Source organism: Anolis sagrei, chromosome X (assembly GCF_037176765.1).
Source record: "Anolis sagrei isolate rAnoSag1 chromosome X, rAnoSag1.mat, whole genome shotgun sequence".
In the NCBI taxonomy this organism is placed as follows: domain Eukaryota; kingdom Metazoa; phylum Chordata; class Lepidosauria; order Squamata; family Dactyloidae; genus Anolis; species Anolis sagrei.
The window spans coordinates 102,969,381-102,981,904 of NC_090034.1; the positions used below are offsets into that span (position 1 = coordinate 102,969,381).

The 12,524-nt window shown below is 45.3% G+C and overlaps 1 protein-coding gene across 1 annotated transcript in view; it reads right to left on the reverse strand.

Annotated features, from left to right (window-relative positions):
* Nucleotides 1-5,488, reverse strand: part of LOC137094969 (serine/threonine-protein kinase D2-like) — a 55,024-nt gene extending 49,536 nt beyond the window's left edge. The window contains exon 1 of the mRNA XM_067461035.1: nt 5,053-5,488. Within this exon, the coding sequence (XP_067317136.1) occupies nt 5,053-5,346 (294 nt within the window). The 5' untranslated portion in view covers nt 5,347-5,488. The remainder of the gene's footprint in view (nt 1-5,052) is intronic.
* Between the last annotated feature and the right edge of the window lie 7,036 nt (nt 5,489-12,524).

Genomic DNA, 12,524 nt, shown 5'->3' on the forward strand with positions numbered 1-12,524 from the left:
AGGAGTTGTAGTTGCTGGGAGTCATAGTTCACTTACAATCAAAGAGCATTCTGAACTCCACCAACACTGGAATTGAACTGAACTTGGCACACAAAAGTCCCGTGACCAACAGAAAATACTGGAAGGGTTTGCTGGGCATTGACCTTAAGTTTAGGAGTTGTAGTTCACCTATATCCAGAGAGCACTGTGGACTCAAGCAATGATGGATCTGGACCAAACTTGGCACGAATACTCAATATGGACAAATGTGAACACAGATAGAGTTTGGGGGAAATAGATCTTGACATTTGGGAGTTGTAGTTGCTGGGATTTATAGTTCACCTACAATCAAAGACCACTCTGAATCCTACCAGTGATAGAACTGGGCCATACTTCCCACACAGAACCCCCATGACCTACAGAAAACACTGTGTTTTCTGATGGTTTTTGGTGACCCCTCTGACAACCCCTTGCGACCCCCCCCCCCCCCCCAGGAGTCCCGACCTCAAGGTTGAGAAATGCTGCCTTATCTGCTCCATGTAATTGAATTCTAGTTTGGTGCAAAGGCCTTTCAAAAGTAAAAAGTCCCAGGATTCCATTGCATCGAGCAATGGAAATTGAAGTGGGGTCAAACTGCATTTGTTTGCTAGCGTACACCAGGCCTGGGCAAACTTGGGCCCTCCAGGTGTTTTGGACTTCAACTCCCACCATTCCTAACAGCCAAAACACCACTGAGACCCTCCAAAAGCAAAGGTGTCATTCTCTCAGCCACCCTGGAAAAGGGATATCTAATTGTATGGAGCTAACTGGGGTTGGCTCTACATTGTGGAATTAATACAGTTTGACACCGCTTTATTTATTTATTTATTGTCACTCCCTTCCTTGTGCCTCATTCTTACCTTCTGAACCAGTCTATGTATCTATCTATGTATCTATCTATGTATCTATCTATGTATCTATGTATCTATCTATCTATCTATCCTTCTTTCCTTCCATCCTTATTTCCCTCCCTCCCATCAGTTTTGGAATGTTTTGAGGGCTCTATCTATCTATCTATCTCTCGATCTATCTATCTCTCGATCTATCTATCTATCTATCTATCTATCTATCTATCTATCTCTCCTTCTTTCCTTCCATCCTTACTTCCCTCCTTCCCATTGGTTTTGGGATGTTTTGAGGGCTTTGGGGTTCTATATCTCAAAGAACACCAAGAACCACCTACCTTCCTTCCTTCCTTCCTTCCTTCCTTCCTTCCTTCCTTCCTTCCTTCCTTCCTTCTTTTCTTTTTTTCTTTCCTTCCTTCCTTCCTCCTTCCCAGCAAGTTTGGGACACTTTGAAGACTTTGAGGTTGCCTCTGTCACTTCCTTCCCTTGCTCCTCATCCTCCCCTTCTGAGCCAGTCTTTCTATCTATCTGTCTTTCTCTCCTTCTTTCTTTCCCTCCCCTATCTATCTATCTATCTATCTATCTATCTATCTATCTATCTATCTATCTCTCCTTCTTTCCTTCCATCCTTACTTCCCTCCTCCCCATTGGTTTTGGGATGTTTTGAGGGCTTTGGGGTTCTATGTCTCAAAGAATGCCAAGAACCACCTTCCTTCCTTCCTTCCTTCCTTCCTTCCTACCTTCCTTCCTTCCCTCCCATCAGGTTTGGGACACTTTGAAAACTTTGGAGGGGCCTTTGTCACTTTCTCCCCTTGTGCCCCATCCTTAGCTTCTGATGGAGTCTTTCTATCTTTCTCTCTTGCCCTGTTTCCTTCCTTTCTTCCTCCTTCTCTCGTTTGGAACCTTTTGAGGACTTCTTTGGGGTGTCCTCTGTCCCTGCTTTCCTTTGATCTCCCCCTTCCCTAGCCTTCCTTCCCCTTATTTCATTCCTTCCTTTCCATCTGATTTGGGACACTTTGAAGACTTTGGGGTGGTCTTTGCTACTTCCTTCCCTTGCTCCTCATCCTCCCTTCTGAGACAGTCTGTCTGCCTGTCTTTCCCTTTCCTTCCCTTTTTCCTTCCTACTTTCTTTCCTTCCTTCCCATCAGTTTTGGGGTACTTTGAAGACTTTGGACGGGCCTCTGTCACGTCCTTCCCTTGCTCCTCATCCTCCCCTTCTGAACCTATCTATCTGTCTGTCTTTCTCTCTTTCCCTCCCTCCCTTCTTTCCTTCCTTCCTTCCTTCCATCCATCCATTCCTCCCATCTGTTTTGGGATGTTTTGAGGACTTTGGAGTTCTATGTCTCCTACTTTCCTCAAAAGGGCCCTCTGTCACCTCCAAAGTCTTTGGCATGTCCTATGTCCCTGCTTCCACTTGTTCCTCTTTTTCTCTCCCTCCTTCCCCAGACTTCTCTTCCTTCCTTCCTTTCCATCAGTTTTGGGACACTTTGAAGACTTTGGAGGAGCTTCTGTCACTTCCTTCCCTTGCTCGTCATCATACCCTTCTGAACCAGTCTTTCTACCCATCCCTCTTTCTGTCTTTCCCTCCCTCCCTCTTTCTTTCCTTCCTTCTTTCCCTCCTTCCCATCAGGTTTGGGGCACTTTGAAGACTTTGGGGTGGCCTTTGTCCCTTGTTCCTCTCCCCCTTCTGATCCGGTCTTCCTGCCTGTCTTTCCCCCTTTCCCTCCCTCTTTCCTTCCCTCTTTCCTTCCTCACACTCCTTCCTTTCTTCCTTTCCATCACCTTTGGGACACTTTGAGGACTTCTTTGGGGTGGCCTCTGTCACTTTCTTCCCTTGCTCCTCATCCTCTCCTTCTGAGCCAGTCTTTCCGCCTGTCTTTCTCTCTTTCCTTCCCTCTTTCCTTCCTTCCTTCGTTTATCCCTTCCTTCTTTCCCTCCCTCCTTCCCATCAGGTTTGGGACACTTCCGAGGTGCCTTTGCCACTTCCTTCCCTTGCTCCTCATCCTCGCCTTCTCAGCCAGTCTTTCTTTCTTTCTTTCTTTCTTTCTTTCTTTCTTTCTTTCGTTCCCTCTCTCTTTCCTTCCCTCCTTCCTCCCTCTCTTCTTTCCTTGCTTGCTTCCTTTCCATCAGGCTTTGGGACACTTTGAAGACTTTGGGGTGGCCTTTGCCCCTTCCTTTCCTTCTGAACCAGTCTATGTGTCTTTTTCTCTTTCCCTCCCTCCCTTTTTCTTTCTTTCCTTCCTTCCTTCCCTACTTCCTCTCTTCCTCACTCTCTTCCTTCTTTTTTATCTGGTTTGAGGCACTTTGAAGGCTTTGGGGTGTCCTCTATCCCTGCTTTTCCTTGGTTCCCCTCCTTCCCTCCCTCTTCCCATTCCTCTTCCTTTCCTTCCTCTCTCCCTCATTTCCTTCCATCCCTCCTTCTTTCCTTCCTCACTCTCCTCCTTCCTTGCTTCCTTTCCATCAGCTTTGGGACACTTTGAGGACTTCTTTGGGGTGGCCTTTACCCCTTCCTTCCCTGGCTCCTCATCCTCCCTTTCTGAGTCAGTCTTTCTGCCCGTCTTTCCCTCTTTATTTACTTCTTCCCTTCCTCCCCTCCTTCCTTCCCTCCTTTCCATCAGGTTTGGGACACTTTGGGGACATCTTTGGGGTGGCCTCTCACTTTCTTCTCTTACGCCTCATCCTTCCCTCCTGATCCAGTCTTTCTGCCTGTCTTTCCCTCTTTCCCTCCCTCTTCCTTTCCCTCTCTCCTTCCTCCCTCCTTCCTTAATTTCTTCCTTCCTTTTCTTCAGGTTTGGACATTTTGAGGACTTCTTTGGGGTGGCCTCTCCCTCCCTCTCTTCCTTCCATCCTTTTCCATCAGCTTTGGGACACTTTGAAGACTTTGGGGTGGCCTCTCTCCCTTCCTTACTCCTCATCCTCCCTTTCTGAGCCAGTTTTTCTGCCTGTCTTTCCCCCTTTCCCTCCCTCTTCCCTTCCCTCCTCTCTTCCTTCCTTTCCATCACCTTTGGGACACTTTGGGGACTTCTTTGGGTTGGCCTTTGCCCCTTCCTCCCCTGGCTCATCATCCTCCTCCTGCCTGTCTTTCCCTCTTTCCTTCCCCCTTTCCCCCTCTCTTCCCTTCCCTCTTATCTTCCTCCCTCCCTCTCTTCCTTCCTTCCTTTTCCATCAGCTTTGGCACACTTTGAGGACTTCTTTGGAGGAGCCTTTGCCACTTCCTTCCCTTGCTTATCCTCCCCTTATTATCCAGTCTTTCTGCCTGTCTTTCCCTCCCTCCCTCTCTTCCTTCCTTCCTTCCCATCAGGTTTGGGGCACTTTGGGGACTTCTTTGGGGTGGCCTTTGCCACTTCCTTCCCTTGCTCCTCATCCTCCTTTCCCTTTTCCCTTCCCTCTTTCCTTCCTTCCCTCATTCCTTCCTCTCTTCCTTCCTTTTCCATCACCTTTGGGACACTTTGGGGACTTCTTTGGGGCAAACTCTTCCTTCCCTTGCTCCTCATCCTCCCCTTCTGAGCCAGTCTTTCCTCCTTTCCCTCCCTCTTCCCTCCTTCCTCCCTCTCTTCCTCCCTTCCCATCAGTTTTGAGACACTTTGAAAACTTTGGGGTGGCCTTTGCTACTTCCTTCCTTCCCTTGCTCCTCATCCTCCTCCTGCCTGCCTTTCCCTCTTCCCTTCCCTCTTTCCCCCTTTCCCTCCCCCTTTCTTTCCCTCTTATCTTCCTCCCTCCCTCTCTTTCTTCCTTCCTTCCGTTTCCATCAAGTTTGGGACACTTTGGGTACTTCTTTGGGTTGGCCTTTGCTACTTCCTTCCTTCCTTGGCTCCTCATCCTCCTTCTGCCTGCCTTTCCCTCTTCCCTTCCCTCTTTCCCCCTTTCCCTCCCTCTTTCCTTCCCTCTTATCTTCCTCCTTCCCTCCCTCCCTCTCTTCCTTCCTTTCCATCACCTTTGGGACACTTTGAGGACTTTTTTGGGGTGGCCTTTGCCCCTTCCTTCCCTTGCTCCTCATCCTCCCCTTCTGAACCAGTCTTTCTGCCTGTCTTTTCCCCTTTCTTTCCTTCCCTCCTTCTTCCCTTCCTCATTCTCCTCCCTCTCTTCCTCCCTTTTCCATCAAGTTTGGGACACTTTGGGGACTTCTTTGGGGTGCCTTTCCCTCTTCCCTTCCCTCCTTCCCCCTTTCCCTCCCTCCTTCCCGGCTGACCTTCTGGTCCACGATGGAGCAGGCGAGCTGCTTGACGTGGGCGAGCTCGGAGGCGGCGGGCAGGAGCACGGACTCGCGGGTCAGGCCGATCTGGAGGTGGAAGGACACGCCGCAGGAAGAGGAGGAGGAAGAAGAAGAGACCCCCGAGGGAGGAGGAGAAGACACCGAAGGAGGAGAGGAAGAAGAAGAAGGGAAGGAGGACCAGGAGGAGGAGGAGAAGGAGGAGAAGGAGGGCGGCGGCGGCAGCGGGGCGGGGAGGGGCTGCGTGGGAGTGGGAGTGGGCGCCGGCTCCATGGCTGGTCCCTTCCTCAAGAGGAGCCCCCCGCGCCCCTTTCCTTTCCTCGATCCGGAGCCCGGACCCAACTCCCGGGAAACTTTTCCTCCGGGCTGCCCACTCGCGCTCCCTTCCCCTCGCCCCCGCCCACGAGGAAGGAAGTGCGTGGAGTGGCAGGGCGGGCGGCCAATGGGGAGAGGGACACGGCAAGACACGCCAAGGCCCGCCTCCCTTGCTCCCGAGTCAGAGAGTGGATCCGGAGTGGACGGGGAGGGAGGGAGGGAGGAGTTAGGGCGCTTTCGCCCCGCGCTAACTTCGGCCCCGTCTACACATTTCCTGAAACCGGATTATCTGCATCGAACTGGATTATATGAGTCTACACTGCCCTATAATCCGGTTTAATGCAGGTAATCTGGAGTGGATAATAACTCAGTGTATAATCCGCTCAGGGAAGGTAATCTAAATTCAGCAACCGGATTACATGGCAGTGCAGGCTCAGGCTGGGTCTACACTGCCATATAATCCAGATTATCCAAGCAGTTAATACACAAAATCTCTTTCGTACTGGATTATGAGTTTACACTGCCAGATAATCCAGATTATCAAATCTGATAATCCACATTATATGCTTCAAACTGGATTATATAAGTATACACTGCCAAATAATCCAGATTATCAAAGATAATTCACATTATCTTCTTCGAACTGGATTACATAAGTCTACACTGCCAAATAATCCAGATTATCAAAGATAATCACATTATCTGCTTTGAACTGCATTATATGAGTTACACTGCCAGATAATCCAGATTATCAAAGATGATAATCCATATAGTCTGCATTGAAGTGGATTATATAAATTCTACACTGCCAGATAATCCAGATTATCAAAAATGATAATCCACATTATCTGCTTTGAACTGGATTATAGGAGTGTACACTGCCAGATAATCCAGATTATCAAATATGATAATCTACATTATCTGCTTTGAATTGGATTATAGGAGTCCACACTGCCAGATAATCCAGATTATCAAATATGATAATCCACATTATCTGCTTTGAACTGGATCATAGGAGTGTACACTGCCAGATAATCCAGATTATCAAAGATGATAATCCACATTATCTACTTTGAACTGGATTATAAGAGTCCACGCTGCCAGATAATCCAGATTATCAAATATGATAATCCACATTATCTGCTTTGAACTGGATTATAGGAGTGTACACTGCCAGATAATCCAGATTATCAAATATGATAATCCACATTATCTACTTTGAACTGGATTATAGGAGTGTACACTGCCAGATAATCCAGATTATCAAAGATGATAATCCACATTATCTGCTTTCGACGGGATTATATGTCTACATTGCCAGATAATCCCCTTCAAAGCACATTATAATCTGGATTGTATTATATGGCAGTGTAGTTCCAGCATAATACAATGCCATGTAACACGAACTTTTGAACTTGGGATTTATAAATGTCATCATTTCTTAATTGGGTTCTATCATTTAAAAACATGGGGAAAAGTTTATTAAACTGCAAAAACTTTTGTTTCTTTGGCCTGCCCGTGGAAAAATTGCAAAATTCAAGGTCTCAACGTTAAAACAAAAAAAATAAGGCATTCAAACAAGGAACTGTATATTTTTCAAATATTGTGACATCTCCTTTTCCAGGTGAGGCGGTTTCCTGTTTGCTGGAGGGGAGAAAACACTTTCTAGAAAGTAAAAGGGAGGCCAGGCCGGCTCTTCCTCTCTCCCTTCCTGTCTCCAGAGAGAAACATCCTGTTCGGCCCAAAGATATTCCAGATATTCCACTGGGCCTCCACTTCCTCCAAGTCTCCATTCCCAAGGAACTGGTCTGGAAGGAAGCCAGCCTCAGCCATTCCCCACAAAGCACAACATTCCCTCTCGACTCCAGTCTCATGCTCACCTTTTGGGGTGGAATTACCTGGCCAAGTGTACCTATATAAATAAAAATGTAATGTTCGTTTGTGGGATTAACAGAACTCAAAAACCACTGGACAAATTGACACCAAATTTGGACACAAGACACCTACCAGGCCAACAAGTGACCATCATGCATAAAAACACCGAAAAACACCACAGAAGAGACTTAAAAGGGCAAAATTTTAAAAAAAATTACAATGCATGCACAAAACCACAAACGACATATAGGTAAAGGTAAAGGTTGTCCCCTGACATTAAGTCCAGTCGTGTCCGACTCTGGGGTGTGGTGCTCATCTCCATTTCTAAGCCGAAGAGCCGGCGTTGTCCATAGACACCTCCAAGGTCATGTGGCCGGCATGACTGAATGGAGCATCGTTACCTTCCCGTCAGAGTGGTACCTATTGATCTACTCACATTTGCATATTTTTGAACTTCTAGGTTGGCAGAAGCTAGGGCTGACAGCGGAAGCTCAGGCTGCTCCCCGGAATTGAACCTACAATCTTTCGGTCAACAAGCTCAGCAGCTCAGCGCTTTAACCCACTGCGCCACCAGGGAGTCCATACACACACATATATACACGCAAATACATATATACACACACAAAGGACATATACACAGACTGGGCCACATCAGCGTGTGGCAGGGGACGGTTAGTATGTCTATATAAGTGTGTTTGCGTATATGTGGTTTTGCGCAGGCGTTGTAATTTTTTCTTTTTGGCTTTTTAAGTCTCTTCTGCTGTTTTTATGAGTGATGGTCACTCACTGGCCTGATAGGTGTCTTGTGTCCAAATTTGGCGTCAATTCCCCCAGTGGTTTTTGAGTTATGTTAATCCCACAAACTAACATTACATTTTTATTTATATAAGACTAGCCGTCCTCTGCCACATGTTGCTGTGGCCCAGTCTGTGCATATGTGTTTTTTATGTGTATATATGCGTATATGTGTGTGTATATATTTGTGTATATGTGTATATATGTGTGTTTGTGTACATATGTGGTTTTGCGCATGCGTTGTAATGTATTTTTTTTGTTTTTTTACTTTTTAAGTCTCTTCCGCTGTGTTTTTCAGTGTTTTTATGAGTGATGGTCACTCGTTGGCTTGATAGGTGTCTTGTGTCCAAATTTGGTGTCAATTCATCCAGTGGTTTTTGAGTTATGTTAATCCCACAAATGAACACTACGTATTTTATTATTATTATTATTATTATTATTATTATTATTAGAGAAGCAGACACAACACTATAATAGTAATAGTAGTCGTAGTAATAAATAAATAAATAAATAAATACGTAAATAACTCAAAAACCACTGGGCGAATTGACACCAAATTTGGACACAAGACACCTATCAATATTATTATTATTATTAGAGAAGCAGACACAACACCATAATAGTAGTAGTAGTAGTAGTAATAGTAGTAGTAATAATAATAATAATAATAATAGAAGAAGAAAGCAAAGTAATATTATCATTGTCAATTCAAGGAGTGGTTTTTGAGTTATGTTAATCCCACAAACAAACACTACATTATTATTATTATTATTATTATTATTATTATTATTATTATTAGAGAAGCAGACACAACACCATAATAGTAATAATAATAATAATAATAATAATAATAATAGAAAGCAGAGTATTATTATCATTGTCAATTTGCCCAGTGGTTTTTGAGTTGTTAATCCCATAAACAAAGATTACATTTTTATTTATGTAAGATTTGCACTGTTCCATGTTCCCAAAAGGAATATCATCATCATCATCATCATCATCATCATCATCATCATCATCATCATCTGCACCAGGTATGGGTAAACCCAGGCCCACAGTGAGGACATTGGTTTCCAGGTGGAAGGCGGTCCAGGTCAGGATTGGCTTGACACACCTTCGTCCTCTTGGCACATTTCTCTCTTTCGCCCTCCATTCATACGTACCTCTTTGAATTCTGCAGCACTGCTGGTCACAGCTGACCTCCAGTTAGAGCGCTCAAGGGCTTCCCAGTACTCGGTGTCGATGCCTCAGTGTTTAAGGTTGGCTTTAAGCCCATCTTTAAATCTCTTTTCCTGTCCACCAATATTCTGTTTCCCATTCTTGAATTTGGAGTATAATTCCTGCTTTGGGAGATGGTGATCGGGCATTCAGACAAAGTGGCCAGTCCAGCGGAGTTGATGGCAGAGGAGCATCGCTTCAATGCTGGTGGTCTTTGCTTCTTCCAGCACGCTGATGTTTGTTCGCCCGTCTTCCCAAGAGACGTGTAGGATTTTTCGGAGGCAGCGCTGATGGAAACATTCCAGGAGTTGAGTGTGACACATGTAGATAGTCCACGTTTCGCAGGCGTAGAACAGGGTTGGGAGGACAGTGGCTTTTTAAACAAGCACCTTGGTCTTGGTCCTCAAACACTCTGTGCTTCATTCGGGAAAATGCTGCACTCGCAGAGCTCAGACGGTGTTGGATTTCAGTGTTGATGTTGACTTTTGTATAGAGGGGGTTGCCAAGGGAGCAGTAGTGCTTTATTTGGAAAATGTTGCACTCACAGAGCTCAGGCGGTGTTGCATTTCAGCATCAGTGTTGACTTTTGTGGAGGTGGCTACAATGCCACCTGAGCTCTGCAAGCGCAACATTTTCTAATCTTACACCATTAGTCTGTATTTCTGGCATTGCAGAGGGATTGGCTGGTGCCTGCTGGAAGAGCTATTTGGTTTTCTCCTCTCGTATGCTTCTGCAAAGGTGTTTAGAGTGGCTTGTAGGTCTTCTGAATGCGCACAGACGACATTGTCATTAGCGTATTGGAGTTCTATAACAGATGTTGTGACCTTGGTTTTGGCTTTTATCATCTACAGTATTGTTCCATTATTATTATTATTATTATTATTATTATTACAGTGCCGACTTTTGTGGAGAGGGGGCTGCAACACCACCTGAGCTCTGCAAGTGCAACATTTTCTAAACTTAGACCATTAGTCTGTATTTCTGGCATTGGAGAGGAATTGAATGATGCCTGCTGGAAGAGCACTTTGGTTTTGTCAATGTTCAATGAGAGGCTTCTTGTCTGCTTCTGCAAAGGTGTTTAGAGTGTTTTGTAGGAATTATTCTGAATGCGCACAGACGACGTTGTCATCAGCATATTGGAGTTCTATAACAGATGCTGTTGTGACCTTGGTTTTGGCTTTCATCATTCACAGTACTGTTCCATGGATGGTGAATGCTGGAAGACCACTTTGGTTTTCTCAATGTTCAATGAGAGGCTTTTCATCTGCTTCTGAAAAGGTGTTTAGGGTGTCTTGTAGGTATTCTTCTGAATGTGCACAGACAATATTGTCATCAGCATATTGGAGTTCTATAACAGATGTTGTTGTGACTTTGGTTTTGGCTTTCATCATTCACAGCACTGTTCCATGGCTGGTGAATGCTGGAAGACTACTTTGGTTTTCTCAATGTTCAATGAGAGGCTTCTCGCCTGCTTCTGCAAAGGTGTTTAGCGTGTCTTGTAGGTATTCTTCTGAATATGCACAGACGACATTGTCATCAACATATTGGAGTTCTAAAACAGATGATGTTGTGACCTTGGTTTTGGCTTTCATCATTCACAGTACTGTTCAATGGCTGGTGAATGCTGGAAGACCACTTTGGTTTTCTCAATGTTCAATGAGAGGCCGGGCTTTTCGTCTGCTTCTGCAAAGGTGATTAGTGTCTTGTAGGTCTTCTTCTGAATGTGCACAGACGATGTTGTCATCAGCATATTGGAGTTCTATAACAAATGTTGTTGTGACCTTGGTTTTGGCTTTCATCATATACAGTACCGTTCCATTATTATTATTATTATTATTATTATTATTATTATATCATCATCATCATCATCATCATCATCATCATCACCTACACTGTTCCATATTTCCAAAGGGGATTAAATGCCTGTAAACGTCAACAGTTAGTGACACTTTGGCATGTATTGCAGCTCAGTCCCTTTGCCCTTTGAAGCTCCGATGTTCAAGGAAATCACCTCTGACAATATTTTGCCCAGGTCCCTTCCATCAGGCATGTCATTAAAGCTCTTTTTTGGCAGCCCAGATTATTTCAGGCCTGGAGAGATTATTAATCGCCTCTTTAATAACCGCTTCAAATTGCTTTCGGGCTGTGGCCGCGTTTATCATCCCGACAGCTAGGCTTCTTATTAGAGGGAAAAGCTGGCAGGACAGATTAGCATCAACGGAAAAGAGGAGGCAGACAGCAAGGGAGGAAGACGATGTTTACCATATTCACCTGAATCTAATGCACCATTGAATCTAATGCACAACAGTGTATTTGCTGCTGAATGCAATGCAATTAGAATTAAAAAATAGGAATATCCATGCGTTTTAGTCTTTGTTCTGTGACTTTCCTTCCACATCCACCAAATCTTCCTTGCATCTGAGGATTACCTGAAAAGGAATCCTACTGGGGCATTGCAGCACACCCAAATACCTGGGAGTTACCCTGGACCGTTCGTTGACCTACAAGAAGTACTGCCTGAATATCAAGCAAAAAGTGGGTGCTAGAAATAATATCATACGAAAACTGACTGGCACAACCTGGGGATCACAACCAGACACAGCGAAGACACCTGCTCTTGCACTTTGCTACTCTGCTGCTGGGTATGTATGCCCAGTGTGGAATACATCTTATCATGTGGCGCTTAATGAGACATGCCGCATTATTAGGGGGTGTCTGCGCCCTACACCACTGGAGAAATGACACTGTTTAGCTGGTATTGCACCACCTGACATCCGCCGGGAAGTAGCAACCAATAGCGAAAGGACCAAGGCAGTGACATCTCCAACCCATCCCCTGTTTGGATATCAGCCAGCATGCCAACAACTTAAATCAAGAAATAGTTCCACAGAGACACTCGCAGGAACACCTCAGCAAGCGAGAGTCCAAAAGTGGCAGGCTCAAACCCAGAGCCTCAATCCATGGCTGATACCAAATAAGAGACTTCCTCCTGGGCACACAGAAGACTGGGCGACTTGGAAGGCGCTGAACAGACTGCGCTCTGGCACCACGAGATGCAGAACCAACCTAAGTCTGAAACGACTTGAAAGCACACAACAACAATCCTATCTCATCAGCCAAAAGCAAAACCTGAACAGATTGCGCTCTGGCACTACGAGATGCAGAGCCAACCATAAGAAATGGGGCCACAAAGTGGAGTCCACGACATGCGAGTGTAGAGAAGAGCAAACCACTGACCACCTACTGCA